At 35.1% G+C, this 21187-nt stretch overlaps 1 protein-coding gene across 4 annotated transcripts in view; it reads left to right on the top strand.

Moving 5' to 3' along the window:
- Positions 1-3906: 3906 nt before the first annotated feature.
- Positions 3907-21187, top strand: part of gad1a (glutamate decarboxylase 1a) — a 34026-nt gene continuing 16745 nt past the window's right edge. For 2 of the 4 annotated variants that reach the window (XR_012385111.1, XM_002663304.7), the window contains exons 1-5: positions 3907-4034; positions 6280-6339; positions 10236-10388; positions 13725-13967; positions 16132-16222. Coding sequence is in view for 3 of the 4 variants with exons in the window: in XM_002663304.7 (XP_002663350.1) it covers positions 3953-4034; positions 6280-6339; positions 10236-10388; positions 13725-13967; positions 16132-16222 (629 nt within the window). In the remaining variant the exon portion in view is untranslated. Of the gene's footprint in view, positions 4181-6279; positions 6340-10235; positions 10389-13724; positions 13968-16131; positions 16223-21187 lie in introns of all 4 variants that reach the window. The other 2 variants (XM_021478820.3, XM_021478819.3) reach the window with 2 other exon arrangements.

Below are 21187 nucleotides of genomic sequence, written 5' to 3'. Positions count from 1 at the left end.
AAACGGTGAGGAGCACCGCATATGGCAAGCCGTTTTGACATTTAGTCAAAAGCCCTTACTAGTAGCTATATTGTCATGCCACTAGTGCTTATTTTTAGATACTAGTATATTTTCCATTAAGTACTAGTACTTATTCATTAGATACTAGTGCTTATGAAATAGGTACTGGTACCGATTCATTAGATACTAGTATTAAATAGATACAATTATTGATTTGTGTAGTATTTATTTATTAGACACTAGTATCTTTTATAACTATTGTAACAATTCTTATTTTACTAGTCAGTTCTGCATTTGTACTCGTCTTGTGTTAAGACTAGTCCAAATGGAAGAGTAAAGTTAGTTAAACAATTTACTAGTAAAATAAAAATTGTTACCAGTAACATTTCAAATTCTCATGAATAAAGAATAAGTACTAGTATCTATAGCTACTAGCATCTAATTAATAAGTACTAGAACCCAATGATTAACTACTAGTGCATAAAAATATGTTCTAGTCCCATCTGGAATACAGTACTGAATTTGATACCTCAATGACAGATCCCATAGAAATCAATGGGGAAAAAAGTGTTACTAACAACAGAATATAGTTACTAGTTACTATCAAAACAAGCATTAGTATCTAATAAATAAGAACTAGTATCTAATTAATAAGTTGCCTACCTAATGAATTAGTACTAGTATCTAATAAAAAGAACTAGCGTAAAATGAGTATGCACTAGCATATATTTTAAAAGCATCTAAAGAATAGGAACTAGTATCAATGGAAAGGGTACTAGTGTCTAAAAAATAAGTACTAGTAATATGAACATGTACACGTGTGTGCACTAGGTTTACTATTAGGCTACATTAATTGAACGCTTGCTGCCACCATGTGGAATTTTCTTATAACAACACTCTAAACTGCTACAGTGTGCACATTTTAGGATCTAAAACTTCTCAGACTTTTCTTTTCAAGGTTAAGAAACATCGTCTTCCCGTTAACATAACGATCTAACACCCAACACGTATCTCACTAATGCATACTCTTGATGAATTCACGAACAAGCCCTACAATACTCAACATTTTGTGTTCCGCGAGCTCATCTGTGCCTGATATCCCAAGGTCAGGGTGACACAGATAGTGCTCTCACTGGCTCTGGTGTAATGTGTTGCGTTGTGCTTTGCCGTTGTGTCAAACTTGTAAAGTGTTTGCTCGCCATTTGCTTCCTCATTTAAAGGCACACAAAGTCCTGCGGGATTGCGCCAGAGCTGTCGATCTGCTGGTGCTGAAGCTTCTGGAGAAATGAGGAGAGATGTTGTGGAGAGCTCAGAGGACCACCAACCGTGCGTCATGCGCATGTAGAGTCCAGTAAAAAAAAAGAAGAAACGAGGCGATTTATGCTTTGAGCAGCAGCAAACCGGAAAGGTCATCGCAATCCGTCAGTCACAACGAAAATTTGGCCAGTTATTTGTGCTTTTGAAGGAGTGAAGGTGAATCTGACGTCGAGGAAATTTAGTTGCTTTTGGAGGTTTTGGGATACTACTGTTGCGCTCTCGATTCTTTCACAAGGTAAGCCGATTTTACTGACTTTTAGATATCTCTGTTAATATCGTGAATTAGCTGGGATTGTTAGTCTAACAGGTGCTTCACACTGTCAGTGAAAGCTGCAGAGTAGGCTATTCGGTAAAACGGGATTATAGCTTATGTCTGGGGGTGTACTATAAAAATGTATTGCCTACTTGAATCCGTTGGTACTAATCTATAGGTGCTGCTGCATACTGATGTACAATCAGCTTTCTATTCATCTTTTCAACAGCCACCATTCATATGTCACCAGAATTGAGAAATCAATGCGCCGCATTTCTTAATCAATACTTACACGTGTGGGCTGTGTTCATCAAGAAAATTTATGATTCCTTGTCGACAGGTTCAACAATAGCTACCAATTGTGTGAATGAAAAAAAAACTTGAGAACCTCGTTTCAGATCGCGAGCATCATTTCAATGCAGACGTCCTAAAAACATTTATTGTACTTGATCCAGCTCTGTAACTGGCTCATTTTATGTGTGAAAGTTCCTATTAGGATATTTATTAATTCATCCATTCATTCGGCAATGCACCGATTTATCAACGGTGGACACCGCGGAATGAACCGACAACTATTGTGCCATATGTTTTACGCAGCGGATGCCCTTTCAGCCGCAACCCAGCACTGGGTATTTTTTATTGTTATTGGACGTTATCATCATCATCATCATCAATGTTGAAGACAAATCTGCAGACAATTCAAAAAATTTCCAGTTTTAATTTAATTCATAATTTTAATTATTATGCTGAAAAATTGATTTAATGGTTCTTTTTCAAGGTATGTGCTGCTTTGCTCTAATCTCATATTCTTATTTTCCCCACCAAAAGAGCTTCTTCTAATTTTACAAACCCCCAAAACAATTTTTTTATAAGTTCAGCATAGATTTATACTTTAGCCTACTTTATGGTACAATTAATATGATTTTATTATTATTATTTAAATGGTTTACTAACAGACCATTAATCACAGGTCTTCCCATTCTAGCCTACTTTATAGTCTAAATAATATGATTTTTTATTATTATTTAATTAGTTAACTAACAGACGATTAACCGCAGGTCTTCAGCAAAGACTAGCCTACTATAGCCTAATTAATATGATTTTTTTTTCGTTGAAATAGCCAATCAACACATTAACCATGCAGGTCTTCAGCATGGAGCTTATTTTACAGTCTGAATAGGTTAATTTGCATGTTTTAAATTGAAATAGTTATCTAATAGACCATTAACCTTGCAGGTTTTAAATTGTAAAGATATTTGTGTTTTAGAAACTAATGAAGACAGCAGAAGTCGATGATTCATTTGAATGATTTCGCCTGACATGTTTACTGTTCTAAAATATCATAAATGTCTCTCAAAATAAAATATTCTGTGTTCAAAGGGGGGGAAAGTTTTGTTTTTTATCCAGACATTTAAAAAATAATATATTTCAGAGCAGTAATCACAATACCGGGATACTGTGATGTTTTTACCCACGGTTATCATACCGTCAGAATCTTATACCGACCCATGTCTACACATTACCATGCAGGTCTTCCGCTAGCTATTTTACAGTCTAACTGATATGATATTTGTTTATTTGAATAGTTAATCAACATGTTCACCATGCAGGTCTTCAGCATAGACCTTATTTTACAGTCTAAATAGATTAATTTGCATGTTTTAAATTGAAATAGTTACTAACTAACCATTAACCTTGCAGGTCTTAAATTGTAAAGATATTTGTGTTTTAGAAACTAATGAAGACAGCAGAAGTCGATGATGATTCATTTGAATGATTTCGCCTGACATGTTTACTGTTCTAAAATATTAATGTTTCTCAAAATAAAATATACTGTGTTCAAAGGGGAAAAAAGTTTAGTTTTTTATCCAGACATTTAAAAAGAACATATTTTAGAGCAGTAATCACAATATCGTGATACCGCGATATTTTTTCATCCAAGGTTATCATCAGAATCTTATACTGACCCCATGCCTACACATTACCATTCTGGTATTTTACAGTCTAAACTCAGACTGTAAAAGTCTTTTACAGTCTATTACTCAGTACCTATTTTACAGTCTAAATAATATATTTTTTAAAAATTGATACAGTTAATCAACACATTAACCATTCAGGTCTTCAATGTTTTACAGTTTTAAACTAGCTAACTAACATACTATAAGCTAAACCATGCATGTCTTTAGCATAGCCTATACTTTATAGTCTAAATAAATAATATGATTTTTTTAATAGCTATTGCAACCATATCTTCATGCTGAACCTCCTCTGTCTCTCCCCCTCAGCCAGCCTGAGTTTTGTCGTCTGCTAAAACAGGAGCAGATTTCTCTGTAAGTGACAGACAGCGCGCTTTCTGGATTGAGGACTCAAACACTGGAGGTGATGGCGGCGTCTGCACCCTCCTCCTCCTCTTCTGGCGGCGTTCCGGATCCCAACTCGACAAATTTACAGCCACCTTCCTCAAGTAGGTCCATCACCGATAAACCGCTATTTCACTCCGGCTATTTGCTTTGTGGCCGGCGTCATTAATCTTGTCGGTGAGGCGGGAAAACGGCGCCGTTCAGGACCAACAAATCACCGCAGCAGCAGCAGCAAATCCCGCGAGCAGAGGTGATGATTTTGGCCTTTAAACACACCTGCTCACTGGCAATTAGTGAAGACAGACGAGCAGCCGCCTCTGATCCGTCTTTATATATGTTTTTAGGTGATTTTTTTGTCTTGCTAGATGCACTATTAACAGGTAATGGCTGTCACGCGAGAATGGGAGATTTAAAATGTTTATTATTCTTCATATTATTATTATTTACGATTAACATTTAAATTATGATCCTATTAGACCTATTTGATATGTATTATAGTTTTATGTTTACAATTTTGTTTATTTATCCATTTTCCTTCGGCTTAGTTTCTGATTTATCAATGGTTGCACAGCGGAAGGAACTGCCAACTACTGGCATGCTTTTTTTTACACAGCATCCAAGCACTGGGAAATTAAATATTGTTGTTACCCTGTTTATTAATGTTATGATTTACTTTATTAATTATTATTATACTTTAATATGTTTATATTTTTTATTGTTGTTCTTATTTCTCATTGATAAAATTCATTCATTAATTTCCTTTGGTTTAGTACCCATCAGGGGTTTCCACAGCAGAATGAACCAACAACTACTCTGCCATGTTTTTTTACACAGCAGATGCCCTTTCAACTGCATCCCAGCACTTTGAAATGAATTGTTGTCAATTGTTGTTAGCCTATTTATTGTTGTTATTATTATTTTATTCGCTATTTTAGTAAGTTTATATTTTATATCATTGTTGTCCTGATTTCTTATTGTTATTATTCATTCATTTTCCTTCGGCTTAGCCCCCTATTTATTAGTGGTCGCCACAGCAGAATGAACCACCAACTACTCTTTTTTTTACAAGGCGGAAGCCCTTTCATCCACAAGCACTGCAAAATGAAGTATCATTGTTAGCCTATTTATTACTGTTATTGTTTATTTTATTCATTACTAGTTTCTATTTTTTTATATATTATTGTTGTTCTTATTTTTTTATTATAATCTATTTTATTTTATTTATTTCTAGAAAAATTATTCTGTATTATTAAGCTATTTATGTAGCCTAATATATATTGTCGCATATTCCTCGGTTTAAATAAAAAGCTCTGTCTGTAGAAATGAGCAAGTATAGCCTATTAAGTGTGGCGATAAATGTAGGCACTCTAAATAGCCACTAATGGCTCTCTGCTCGCTTCACTGTCCTTCTTTCTGATTGGGAGACACGCAGCTATGTTTATTAATTTTATTATGACAGACAGGAACAGAAACATGCTTTTCAGAAATTAGTCACGGCATATTGCGACTTTTGCATAGCTGCATTGCAAATAACATTTTCACCATCCCTGTTTTTCTTTTTATGACATTGCATGCTTATTTTGGCAGAATAGCCTATTTTTAAATGTATTTTATGTTTCATCTTTTTATATATGATCTTTTATCGCTTTTAAACGAAAAATAAACTGTTATTTATTATATTTTATTATATTCAATTTTAAATCTTTTCAGAGCAAATGTAATATATATATATATATATATATATATATATATATATATATATATATATATATATATATATATATATATATATATATATATATATAATGATATTATGATTATTATTTTTGTTGTTTAAACATTTGTGCAAATTTAGAAATAATCCCATCATATTTTAAACAGCTTTGTTGAATGACTTCATGCCGCATTTGTCTGTCTTTTAAGCAATTATCAATTTACATAACAGTCTACTAAAAGTAAATCAGAATTAGGCTACAGCTGTGATGCGAAAGGATTTAATGCACCTCGGATGAACGGGAGTAGTCATTTTTTGGAGAAGAATGAATGGCAGGGGTTGCTGAAGCTGGGCTGAGGTCTGGCCCGACAGAGATAATGAGCTGGTAAATGGTGCTGAACGCGTATAATAGCGCTGCTGAGGGTTTGGGCCGCAGGGGTGGCACCAAATGTCCTCATGTGGCCCACAGTGACGCTTACATTCATTTCATATTAGCAGCATAAAGGATGGCGCGTTTACCGCTTGGGTGCACTTAGGAAGAGCGCTTCAATTGTACCGCTTTTGTGGATACAGGCGGAGACCATATAATTGTGGCTTTATTTGCCAAGATCACTTTGGTCGTTTTCTCCCTTTAGACTACGACTGGAGTGGAGTCGCTCATGGATGTACAAGGAAGCTTGGAATGAAGATATGTGGTGAGTTGACGCCTCCATAAACAATTAAAGGGATAGTTCACCAAAATCAAATAAATAATGCTACATAAAAAAATGTATACACCCAAGTGATCCCAAATTTTGTAAGTTTCTTCTGTTGAACATAAAGGAAGACATATTGACGTCTTTAGTAGGAAATCTCCAATTTTTCGTCAAATACACAGGTATAAATAAACGCACGTGTCTTTAATAGTCTAGTCCATTTTTCATTCACAGCTAGACACTGATTATATTTTTACTAACAGCTCAAATTTAGCCTCGTTTTAGCCAGGACATCCATGCTATAGACGTCTTCTAGATGTTTATTAAACATAAAAAAATATTAGTGGAGTTCTTTTTTCTTTTTAAAACAAAAGAAGATATGAAGCATTCAGATGCAAAAAGTCTAAAGTGCAGTCTGAAATTTGTTCTAAAATAAGTTATTTTACTTTAAGGGCAATGCAAAGAACATATTATTTGCGATAAAGGTCGATTTACTGAACATACACACAGGAGCTTAAGAAAAATGACCACTTTAGCAGACATTTTAGAGGTTTTTGCATTTGAACTCTTCATATCTTTCTTTGTTTTTTAATAAAAAAGTATCCCACCAATCATTTATAGTGTTTCATATACATCTAATAGACGTCTAGCATTGATATATTGGCTAAAACGAGGCAAAATTAGGGCTGTCAGTGAAAATATAATAAATGTCTAACTATGAATAAACCAAAATTGGATTAATACAAGGCGCACTCACAGAAATACTTGAGCTGTCACTGGGTGGTGCCTTTTCAAAATGTACAAATTTGTACCTAGGTTCATATTAATAACTCAAGGGTATATATTAGTACCTAAAAAGTACAAAAGTGTTCCTCTTAAAATGTGTAGGTACTAATATATACTTTTGAGGTACCAATATGGACCATTCAAGTACAAATGTACTCTTTTGGCCCATTTACAGCTCTCATACCTTTATTTCTGAGAGTGTGTGGTTATTTATTCTTGTGTATTTGATGAAAGCACACTTGCAGGTAACTAAATTAAAGATGTTGCAGGCATTAAATCAATTACCAAGTTTTATTAATAGAGTACCTGTATGGGACGTTCTTATTTATTTTGTTACGTTGGGACGTACTGACAACGTCGTGATTTGGTAATGGGATGGTAATGGAGTTACCAGCATACGATGAGGTTACGTTGTCTGTTGGGAAGTCAGGAATTACCAAAATTCCCAATATGTTTCATAGCTTGTCTTTTCTTATATGTCTTGTGTATATTTTCACAGATAGACCATTTTCCCTTGTTTTAGCTACTTTTAGACGTCTATTAGACATCTTTTAGTCGATGATTGCTGAGACTCATGATGTTTGAATGGGTTTGTAAATGATGACAGAATGTTTATTTTTGGGCGAACTCTCCTTTTAAGTGAATAAGATGTTATTTAAGTGTGCAATATTTTTAAAAGCGCTATTGTAAACTGTTGTGTTCAATATTAATTGTTTTATAATGAGCATATGTATCATGTGGCGCCCCCTTTTGGTGGTTTCAGATAGGCACCTAATTGGCAGTCAAGAGCTTCATGGCAATTACCTCTATTATTCAGCCATGAATAGAACAGGAGGCTGAAAATGCTTTTCTTTTTTTAAAGACTTTTTTTAAAACGGGTTGACTCGTGCTGAAATGATGCAGTGCAGTAAATAACCCACCAAAGAGGGGGGAAATCACACATTTTGGGTGAATTTGCTGGATCATAGATTAATTGGCTGTATGATTTCGAAATAAAATCCACTAAGAAAAGGTTAACACATTTTAGTTTACTGTAGATAAAATAAAGAATAGCTTTATGATTGTCCTGTGCGGCATCAAGTTAAAAGGCGAGCAGATAAATCTGTGTGCGTCCCAGGAGAATTTAGGCTCAACGGAAATCTATTAAATGACAATCCGTCAGGCCTCTGTTTTGCCGAGATAACACAAGTCGCCTTTACATAATGCTTTACTGATAAGAGCCGCTCTCCATATAAATGGTCCTCCGTGATGAATTAGCGAGTCGTGCTTTTATGGTTGTGTTGCTTTCAATAGATAAACGCAAATATAAATTGCCGAAATGTAAATAAGACTGACTATAAAATGGCAATGCGTTTTACGAATTAAAAAAAAAAACGTACATCTCAGAATCGGCTTACATGATGTATTGCGTGATTAAAACAAAGGTTCATTTGGCATATTTGAAATGTGGCTTCCGTAGAAATAGAGCATCGCTTCAATGATCCCATGTGAATCTAAAGATGATGAAAAGGACACTGAGGAAATGGCAGAATAGAATAGAATAGAATAGAATAGAATAGAATAGAATAGAATAGAATAGAATAGATGCGGCTAAGAGCATCCACAGTATAGGATGTGGGCCAGAAAATTGGTGGTTCATTCTGCTGTGCATAGAATAAAATAGAATAAAGCATATAATAAAACAGAGCAGAATAGAACATGCTAGAGTAAAATAGATGTGGCTATCCACAGCATAAAACGTATGCCAGAAAAATTGGTGGTTCATTCCACTGTGACACCTGATAAATCAAGGACTAATAAGCCAAAGGAAAATGAGTGATTGAGAATAGACTACTGCTTTAGTAGAATAAAATAAAGCAGAATAGAATAGAATAGAATAGAATAGAATAGAATAGAATAGAATAGAATGCGGCTGGAAGGGCCATAAAACATGCCAGAGTATTTAGTGGTTCATTCCGCTGTAGCGACACCTGCTAAACGACTAATAAGCCAAAGGAAAGTGAGCGAGTGAGAACAGAGCTTAGAATAGAATAGAATAGAATAGAAAATAGAATAGAATAGATGTGGCTATTCACAGCATTAAACGTATGCCAGAAGAATTGGCAGTTCATTCCACTGTGACACCTGATAAATCAAGGACTAATAATCCAAAGTGATTGAGAATATACTACTGCCCAGTTTAGTATAAAATAGTGCAGAATAGAACATGCTAGAATAGAATAGAATAGAATAGAATAGAATAGAATAGAATAGAATAGAATAGAATAGAATAGAATAGAATAGAATGCAGCTGGAAGGGTCATAAAACATATGCCAAAAAAACATAAGAGTATTTGGTGGTTCATTCCGCTGTGGCGACACCTGCTAAACGGCTAAGTCAAAGCAAAGTGAGTGAGTGAGAATAGGCCAGTTGAGCTTAGAATAGAATAGAATAGAATAGATTGTGGCTATCCACAGCATAAAACGTTTGCCAGAAAAATTGGCGGTTCATTCCGCTGTAGTGGCACCTGAAAAATCAAGGACTAATAAGCCAAAGGAAAGTGAGTGTTTGGGAATAGACTTCTGCTTTAGTAAAATAAAATAGAGCAGAATAGAACATGCCAGAATAGAATAGAATAGAATAGAATAGAATAGAATAGAATAGAATAGAATAGAATAGAATAGAATAGAATAGAATAGAATCTGCAGCATAATACTTTTTCTGTTGTAGCCTAGCCTACTGATGATGAGATCTGTTGGTTTAAATGTAAAGCGCTGTAGTAATGTACAGAATCAAATACCCTTATATAGTCTACATTAAACTAGACATTAGCCTACGTCATATCGTCACCGAATTCTAGCGCTCACGTGCGGTACTCTGAGCTGATGATGATGATGAAGGTCCAGTGGGCATTTACAGTCCTCCTAAATCACTGTTACTCTGATGTCATTACCGGTGACCTCCTACAGATAACATGTACCATAAAAGCACACACGGGTCGGACAGTAGACATCTCCACACTGCCCCGAAGAGAAGTTCACAGACTTTTCAGACAGCTGTGCTCAATTATCAGCTGCTATGTTTGGAAAAGGTAGCTCATTTTTGCCTGCTTCTCTGTGTAATGATATAGGGTTCTTGCAGAAGAACAATAATGTTGACGACAAGGGTCGAATTGTCGGGTTGTTTAACGACCAGCAGCCCAGGAGTATTTTAACCCGGGACAACGAGCGAGATTCCCGCTTCAGACGCACAGAGACGGACTTCTCCAATCTGTATGCAAGAGGTGAGCGAAGATTTACAGCAGATGCCTGATATATATAGAAAACTGAATGTTTCTGCCTTTTACTTAAATAAATCTGTTGATTGTTGCAAATAAGTTGTTATAATAAACCTATAGCCTACATATAATATTGAATTAATTTATAATAGCCTACAATGTACAGCATACAACGGGAAAACTACATGGCTTCCACACAATTCATTTATGTTGTCCAAACACAACAAATCGATTAAGTTTACGTTATCGATTTTACAAATTTAAGAGGATTAAACATTAAACAATTAAGTTGTCGCCAAAAATGGCAAGAATTTAGATTTTCAGCTCATTTTAAATAGCCTATAGTTTGAATTTCATTTAAAGTAAATAAAAAAGGATAGACAATTAAATTCCATGTTTTAAACAGTAGCCTAAAGCGGATTGTGTTGCATCAGAAAGGACAGACTTATTATTATTGTTTTTTATTTTATTTAAATGGTGCACTGTGAAATTTACATGGCAGCTGAATGAGATTTTTTGTTCACTTTAACTGCATTTATTAAAAATATGTGTTCACTTACTGAAACTGATCTGTCTTCCTGCCAGACAAAAATGTTTTAGGACTTGTTGATGTTTATAATTATTTATGATTTCTGAGTTATGATTATGATAAAAAATGTATATAGATTCAGAAATATAAATCTGTTGCCTAATGAAAAATCATATATATATATATATATATATATATATATATATATATATATATATATATATATATATATATATATATATATATATATATAAACACAGTTGTAGTCAGAATTATTAGCCCACCCGAAATATTAAAATATTAGTGACATTTAAAGGCCTAACTAGGGTAATTAGGTTTTTTTATGCAGATTAGGGTAATTAGTCAAGTTATTGTATAATGATGGTTTGTTCTGTAGACTATTGAAAAAATATAGCTTTAAGGGGATAATAATTTTGACCTTAAAATTATTTTTAAAGTTTAAAATTACTTTTATTCTGAAATAACACAAATGAGACTTTCTCCAGAAGAAAAAAAAATACTATCAGACATACTGTGAAAATTTCCTGGCTCTGTTAAACATTGTTTGGGAAATATTTGAAAAAAAATTTTGGATTATACATATATATCATTCATTCATTCATGTATTATGCAGCGTATAATCTTCCAGCTGCTTACACACACACACACACACACATATATATATATATATATATATATATATATACACACACACACACACACACACACACACACACATACACACACACACACACACACACACACACACACACACACACACACACACACACACACACACACACACACACACACATACACACACACACACACACACACACACACACACACACACACACACACACACACACACATATATATATGAGCAATTCCAGCGATATGGATGTGACATTTGCAGTAAAAACTCAAAACAAAAATTTACTGAGAAAGAAAGCATATGTTGACATCATATTGAAACTTTTATTTATATTTTCCAGAACTACTGACCACAGAGTAAAGGGATCAAAAAATATCAACCTATTAAGATGTTTTGTACTTTAAATGAGGAAAAAAAACATGCGCTATGGATGTGACAAAAAGTCTGTGAGTTTACAGTAGACAACATACTTTGCACAAATTCTGTGAATTAAAATGCACAACCCAAAAGAAACAATATTAAATCAAAATAATAAGAGATGGCTCTCTATATAAAACAAAAATGATTGGTTTTATTTTATTTAACATTTTCACATTTATGAGGAAAAAGTGTCGTTATGGATGTGACATCTCTCTGTTATGGATGTGAATGATGTGAAAATGCCACTTGTGTGACTTTGGTAAATCAAATAGAATAGTTTGAAAACATTGACAGATGCATTTTTGAGTATTTCTAAAGTATTGTAAAATACCTGCTTACCCAAAAAACACAGAAACAATTTATGTATTTTAGTGAAAACTTTTTTTTCATGGCAAGGTTGACATATGCATGGAATTGCTCATATATATATATATATATATATATATATATATTAATCCAGGGTCGCCACAGCGGAATAAACCGCCAACTCATCCAGCAAGTTTTTACACAGCAGATGCCCTTCCAGCCGCAACCCATCTCTGGGAAACATCCACACACACATTTACACACACTACAGACAATTTAGCCTACCCAATTCACCTGTACCGCATGTCTTTGGACTGTGGGGGAAACCAGAGTACCCAGAGGAAACCCACGCAAAGGCAGTGAGAACATGCAAACTCCACACAGAAACGCCAACTGAGCAGAGGCTCGAACCAGCGACCTTCTTGCTGTGAGGTGACAGCACTACCTACTTCGCCACTGCCTCGCCATATATAATCACAACTGTATACAAAATACAATATACCATACAACATATTTTATGGTAACACTATAGTTTAAGTAACAATTCCCTGACTTACTACTTGCCTATATAATTGAAATATTAACTGTTTATTTGCACTTATAAAGTATAAACCTATTCCACATCCATAATCCTACCCAATGCCTAAAACCAGTTGCACAATAATAAGCAGCAGAAGTGGAGTTTATTAAGCTAATCGTCTTAGTTGATGGTTTGCTATTAGCTTGCATTGTGCATTAATAAAATGCATGCGAGAAATACACCTAATTAAGATCAGACAGTGCGATCAGTCGCTTATTTAGTAGGAAGCTAAAGAAAGAAAGAAGATAGAGAAGTGAGTTTTGAGTTAAGATTTGAATATGTTTATGACTGGAGTGCATCTAATATAAAGGGCACATTATATACACAGTAAATATGCAGGGTTCCACACAATTCCTTCATGTTGTCCCAACACAAATCAATTAAGTTAACTTACAACAAGTTTTAGTGGATTTAACATAAGACAATTAAATGGTCTGCCACCCCAACCACTACTTCTGCTGTTTCAACTCATTTTAAATAAGTAGACTGAACAAGCCAACAGTATCCGGATGCAGCCTTTATGATGCAGGCTGAGATTGCATCACTCAGCGATGCAATGTCAGACACAATGCACTCAATATAGTGAGTGACGTCACTGTGACGGGTAGGGTTAGGGGTGGGATTAGGTGAGCACATTAAAAAGCATTGGATGCAGCTCAGATTGCACTGCACCGAGTCTGCAGCCAATCATTTTACAACAGCACTGCTTTGGAGTTTTGAGTCATGGTTTAAATGTTTACTGTTGGAGTGCATCTAATATAAAGGACACTTTTTAATGTAATTGTATAGGAAAATGTTAGAATAAACACAAACATTAGCATTGACTTGACCGAGTAAACCTCATCCTCACAGATCTGCTTCCTGCTAAAAATGGCGAGGAGTACACCATGCAGTTCCTGCTGGAGGTGGTGGAGATCCTCACTAACTACGTGCGCAAGACCTTCGACAGATCCACCAAAGTGCTGGACTTCCACCATCCACACCAGCTGCTGGAAGGCATGGAGGGCTTCAACCTGGAGCTGTGTGACCAGCCCGAGAGTCTGGAGCAGATCCTGGTGGACTGCAGGGACACTCTCAAATATGGAGTCCGGACAGGTGATGAAGACCATGCACACTGTACAAAAAATAAAGTTGACTCAACTTAAAGTACACATGAAATCAAAACCATATTGATTTTGTTTGCTCACATTGCTAGTGTTGTGGTAAACAATTCATCAGCGCATGTCATTAAGGAAGAAACGAAAATCGGAAAATGCACTTCCTGTTTGTTTCAGTTATGTTTTCTGATTAGGCATGTCTGAGGTATTGGAGGGGCATGATTAAGTATGTTAGCCACGCCCCTCCAACTGTCAGTGTTGACAATAAACAGAAATGGTGAGAAGGAGAAGGAGGAGTCTGTTAGGTTGTAATAACTTTCCCCAAAAAATAACTGCAATACTGATTAATCTGACCACAGTGACACAGTACAAACGACCGGGTGACATTAATAACATGTGTAGTGAATGAAAGGGTGCTGACGAAGATGACCGCCAGACTCTTAACCCGAGGGGAGGTGGTAATGACAGAATCATCTGTGGAAATGGAAAATTGAGTTAAGAAAGCATTTATGAACATACAAATTTACTATTAGTATATGCCTGGATATTAAGAAATATTAATGCTAATTTGAAAAGTTTAATAATCATATACTAACTCATTCTGAATGATCTTAAAAACAACAAACTATGCTTAAATAACTGGTTTGTAAATAATGCAATACTTCATTTAGTAATTAAAAATAAATCATTAACAAATAGGGATGTAACAATATTATAAATACCGTCATACCGCAATAGTAATTTTTTTCAATATTACCGTAGGCGCATGACTCAATAAAACTATATTGCTGAGAAAAGTTTGCTCAGGCGAATGAAGCGAACGGGAGGGAGCGGGAACTACAATTCCCATCAGCCCAGGCGTGGCCATCATCCTTTGCGGTCTGTTGTCGCTACAGATCCAGTAATGCGGAAATGGAGTCTGTTGTTAGTAGCGGGGATGAAAAAGAGCTGGAAATGATCGAACCTAAAGCGGGTTTTAAATCGGATGTGTGGAAGCATTTCGGTTTCTCTCTAAAAAGAGACGAAAAAGGAGAAAAGGTGACAGACAAAGAAAAAAACAGTATGCAGGCACTGCCAGACTGTGGTGAAATATAAGTCGGGGAATGCGACTAATAACAGTCATGGGGACTGCAGAACACAGCACACTGTTCAGATTGATGCAGACATTGACTTGTACCGCAAAGAGACCTCTATCTCACTCATGGCTTGTCCTCTCAAGTGGTGGAAAGACAATGCACAACGTTACCCACTGCTGTCAACCTTGGCTAAGTCATATCTCTCTGTCCCAGAAACCTCAGTCCCAAATGAGAGGGGTTTTTCTGTTGCAGGGGACATGCCCAGAGATCCCAGCTTTTACCAGATTATAGTTATATGATAACTTTCCTTAAAACCCATCTCTATCTAAGTGAGTGAGTGATTAAATGTTGAATGTGATGAGTTTTCGACAATACTATATTGAAACTTTATTTTTTCTATATGTTTTTTTGTTATTAAAATTGAAAAATTGAAGTTCCTGTTTCGAAACTTACAGATAGATGGCTGATTTGTATCTCATTGATATGTTCAGTGTTAAGGTAAATAAACACTTTTGGCACTTTTTTCGAGTCTTTTCATTAGTTTTGTTTTTCCTGTAAATTATTCAATAAATACTGTACCGTGCCATTCATACCGAGGTATTATCGTACCGTGAAATTCTGATACAGTTTCATCCCTATTAACAAAGTATGGAAGTACAATTATTAGGCACATTATGAATATGGTTGTGAATCAAGAATAGAGCATTTGTAGCTGCAGGTTTGAAGTGCTTATACTAACATCTGTAGAGCTAATGCTTAACAAATAATGAATTTATTTGCTAATGCTCAATAAATAGTTCATAGTGTGTAGTTATTATAAAGTGTTTTCTCATTTAATATTCCATTTCTCTATGAACTGCGTCACAATACAAAAAAAGTAAGGTGACTTGCTGTGGAGCTCTTTGAGTTTACTCAACTTAAATCAAGTGCACTACTTGTTGAGTCAACTCAATAAAAAAGCTGTGTAGTAAGTTACCTAACATTTTTAAGTTGAGTCAATTTTTTTTAGTGAATGCTTCAAGAGCATAACAGATAGTCTGTGTCCTATTTCATCGCCTCCCTTTTGATCTTTTTCTCCACATTCAGGTCACCCAAGGTTTTTTAACCAGCTGTCTTCAGGACTAGACATCATCGGTTTAGCTGGAGAATGGTTGACCTCCACTGCCAACACCAACATGTGAGTTACGCCTTTCTTCCATACAGTTGTTATATGTTGCGTTGATGGAAATAAAGCATTTATAGTATACGTTATGTATAGTTAGGGCGAAACGGTGGCTTAGTGGTTAGCACTGCCGCATCACAGCTAGAAGGTAGCTGGTTCATGTTTGGAAGCTAGAGGAACCTTGTTTCACTGTATTTGGCAGTGCACAAAAATTTAATTATTTTGGGAAGAGGTGAGAATTATAAGTGAAAAAATTATTTCAAAACAAATCCTCCTTGACCCAAAGCTTTTTTTGCTAGGTTTATACCCAGAGGACTCAAACTATAGTAGAAGCGAACAAATATTTATAGACCTCAGCTTGCTTTATGCCAAAAGATGTGTAGCTTTGCTATGGACAAAGATGCAAAGACCAAACGCTACTCAATGGATAAAACAAATGTTGTCAAGTCTGCCATTAGAAAAAATAACTTATATACTAAAGGCTAAACAACGTGTATTTGAAAACATATGGAGCCCTTTCATTAGTTATATCAAAGAAGTGGAGTTAACAGAGGAAGAAGTTGATGACTAATATTTGATGGATAATGCAGTTCCAGCTTTATAGTTATGCATTGATACATTACTTAATACATATTTGCTTTGCCTAGTACTTAGTATGATTATAATTGCCATGTTTGAATAGATTACCATAATTGAAAAAAAGAGGAGCAGTTTTATTTTTATTTTTTTTATTTATTTATTTTTCTTATAATTTTTTTTGTTGTTGTTATTATTGTTGTTTGCTCGTTTGTTGTTTGCTTTTAGTTTTTATTATAAATTTATATAACCTTATATTTTGTATAATTTGTAAATGCAACAAGGTTATTATTGTTGTAAAATGTTTGTAAAATGTTGTATTTCAATGTGTACAAACTGAAAACGAAAAATAAAAATATTATGGTAAAGAAGGTAGCTGGTTCGAGTCCCGGCTGGGCCATTTGGCATTTCTGTGTGGAGTTTGCATGTTCTCCCCGTGTTGCCGTGGGTTTACTCCAGGTGCTCCGGTTTACCCCACTATCCAAATACCTGGATTTAATGGCATTTCTAGAAAATGCTTCTAGTAACAGGAAACATTTGCTGACTGGAATTAAAATTGTTGTTAATATTATCAAAATTTATTGTACAGTGCACATTATAGAATATATCTGTGTTGCCTTTTATACCAAACATAATCGTGTTTGAACTTTAAACAATTAAAATACTGTAGTAGTTAGGACTGTCGCCTCACAGCAAGAAGGTCGCTGGTTCGAGGAACACATTTTTTACATTTTTTTGTTTTGTTTTGTTTTTCTTTTAAATTATTTTATTTATTATTTTTTCTCTAACACATAAACTTGGGTGGACTAATTTTGGATCGTTATCATGAGTAATTTAGTTAGATTAGCTCTAGATTTGCTTCAGTACTGACTCATCTAATGTATATGCACAAATTTAATATTGTAAAGCTTGCTGTGGAAAAATATGGATACAAATGAGAGATTTGTGAGCGGTGTACTCTTATATGTTGAGCACTGTGTGTATCAAATCAGAGGCAGTAAGTTTCATATGGCTATAAAGTTATGTAAGAAACACTAAAACTCACCCTTTAAAAACTATACGGCCGGTCAGATTATAAAAGGAAGTTTAATTCTGCTCTTTAGCCGTTTTATTGGTATACTCTTTATTCCTCTGAGGAACTGTTTGACCTCTGAGGGTCAGAGATTTTATGACATCTTTCACACTCCTTGGCCAAATTCTCCAGTGATCAATAAAAGATTTACAGCTCATTGTCAGATTTATTCCCTGGTTCTCGATTGATTGAAGCGTTGAGTTTAACAGGCTGTATTGTGGGGCTTCACGCTCATAATGGCCGGTCGGCAGATTTACCACAAAACTGATAGTATCGTAAAAAAAACGCCAATGAACACTTTCAGAAAATGACACCAAGATTTGATACAATCAGTTCGTGAGCTCTTGGAAAATACATCATGATGTGCTTCAGAGCAAGCGAATACAGAGTTTTTAAGTATAGGTGTCCTTAATTATTCGTCAAAATACTAACAGTAATAAATAAATATTGTTACATTTTAATTGTTTTTCCATTTGTTTATTGCTTTTGTAATTCCGGGGCCTGATTTAAAGAGGTGTGTACATTTTTATAAATAAAACAGAAGAAAAACAGACAATATTCGGCCCCTAAAATATAAGAAACCTAATTCTGATTTATTGAACAGTCGTAAAATTAGTAACACTTTAATTTAAGTTGATGTAGTTACACGTTTCTTGTACTTACTATAGTAATTCCAATTATGCATAATTACATGTAACTAACCCTAAACCTAACCAACATCCTGACCTCAACCTTATTAAGTACATGTACTTCATTAATATAACTCATTACGTAAATGAATAGTTCCACTGTAACTACGTCACCGTAAAATAAAGGGTTACTGTAAAATTTGCAAACGCTCTCATTGCTTAACAAGCCATCATTTATAAATATAACAAATGAAAAACACTTTATTTTAGTGTTACAGTGGAACTATTCATGTAAATAGTGAGTAATATTAATTAATTGCATGTACTGACTGGCTAGGGTTAGATTTACTTGCATGTAGTTATGTGTAATTAATTGTAATTACAATAGTAAGTACATCGAACATGGATAATGAGACCTTAATACCTTAATTAGAAAAACATTAGAGATTTTGGTTACACTTTGTGTTTAAGAATAGTTGTCATTAATTATTCGTCAAAATAAAGTGTAACCAAAGCGAATGGCTGAACTAGACATTTAAATATTGTTACATTTTAATTGTTATTTCCATTCGGTTATTGCTTTTGTATTTCCGAGGCCTGAAGAGGTGTTTACTTTTTTATGAATAAAGAAACGGAACAAAAACATACAATAGTCGGTGCCCAAAATATAAGTAACATATTTTTGACTTGAACAGTTGTATAATTGCTAACACTTTATTCTGAGTTGGCGTAGCTAAACCTTCCTTGCACTTACTATAGTAATTACTATTAATTGTGCATATTTACATGTAACTAACCCTAAGCCTAACCCACATCCTGACCTCAACCTTATTAAGTACATGTACTTCATTAATATAACTCATTAGGTAAACGAATAGTTACAATGTAACTACGTCACCTTAAAATAAAGTCATTCATTCATTTTCTTGTCGGCTTAGTCCCTTTATTAATCCGGGGTTGCCACAGTGGAATGAACCACCAACTTATTCAGCAAGTTTTTACGCAGCGGATGCCCTTCCAGCCGCAACCCATCTCTGGGAAACATCCACACACACATTCACACACACACACTACGAACAATTTAGCCCACCCAATTCTTCTGTACCGCATGTCTTTGGACTGTGGGGGAAACTGGAGCACCCGGAGGAAACCCACGCGAAGGCGGGAAGAACATGCAAACTCCACACAGAAACACCAACTGAGCCGAAGTTCGAACCAGCGACCCAGCGACCTTCTTGCTGTGAGGCGACAGCACTACCAACTGCGCCACTGCCTCGCCCCTTATTAAGTACATGTACTTCATTAATATAACTCATTAGGTAAACGAATAGTTACAATGTAACAATGTCACCTTAAAATAAATTGTAAAAATTGCAATATATTTATATAAATATAAAAAATGGGTTAAACTTTAACTATTTATGTAACTAGTGAGTAATATTAATTAATTACATGTCATGACTGGTAAGGGTTAGGTTTACTTGCATGTAATTATGTTTAATTGTAATTAGTATAGTAAGTAAATCAATCATGGGTAACGAGACCTTAATTAGAAAAACGTTAGGGATTTTTGTTACACTTTGTTATTAAGTGTAGGCGTCCTTAATTATTCGTCAAAATAAAGTGTAGTCAAAGCGAAAGTCTGAACTAGACATTTAAATAATTGTTATTTCCATTCAGTTATTGCTTTTGTATTTCCGAGGCCTGAGTCAAAGAGGTGTTTACATTTTTATAAATAAGAAATAGAACAAAAAAGTGGCTAAAATATAAGTAAACTAGTTTTGACTTACACGTACTGAACAGTTGTAAAATTGGTAAAACTTTAATTTAGGTGACGCGGAGGCGCAGGTCGCTGGTTCGGCCTCGGCTGAGTCAGTTGGCATAGTAATTACTATTAATTATGCATATTTACATGTAACTAACCTTAAACCTAACTCATATTCTAACCTTTCAATAGTTAGTTGCCAGTTAACTCTAAGTGGACTGAACATAAAACAAAGTTGTCCCCAAAAAACGTAAGAATTGTGTTGATTGAGCTCACTTTAAATTAGTAGTTTGAACAAGCAGCAAAATAAATTTTCATTTTCCTTCGGCTTAGTCCCTTATTTATCAGCAACAGTGGAATGAACTGCCAACTATCCCAGCATATGTTTTACATAGCAGAAGCCCTTTCGGCTGCAACCCCGTACTGGGAAACACCCTTACACTCATTCACACACACAAACACACACACACTTATACACATACACACACACACACACACACACACACACTATGGCCAATTTTGTCTCCACACAGAAATGCCCAGACCTGAACCAGCGACCTTCTTGCTGTGAGGTGATTGTGTTTTATCCACTGAGCCACCGTGCAGCTCAACTACAACTTTACCACAAAGAAAAGTGTGTATGCCTGCTCAGACCTTGACATGGCAGTAAGATTGTTTATAAATATGAATATGGTGAATTTAAACACACACACACACACACTCACTCTAAGATTCAATCTGAGCGCACACACACGTGTATAAACGAGGCTCCTGGTGTGTGCACATGTTCCCGCTGTCTCTAAATGATATGTCAGGACTGTTTATATTGATCAGGCTGAGCCGCATGAGCGCGTGACATTTGCATGTGCTAACGAGCTGCTCATCATCGCTAATCACCGCCGATGATTATTGACTGCTGCTAATAGGTTGAAGATTGG

The sequence above is a fragment of the Danio rerio genome, chromosome 9, assembly GCF_049306965.1.
Source record: "Danio rerio strain Tuebingen ecotype United States chromosome 9, GRCz12tu, whole genome shotgun sequence".
Taxonomy (NCBI): Eukaryota; Metazoa; Chordata; class Actinopteri; order Cypriniformes; family Danionidae; genus Danio; species Danio rerio.
The sequence above is the reverse complement of the archived record's forward strand: the minus strand, read 5'-3'. Positions and strand labels throughout refer to the sequence as shown.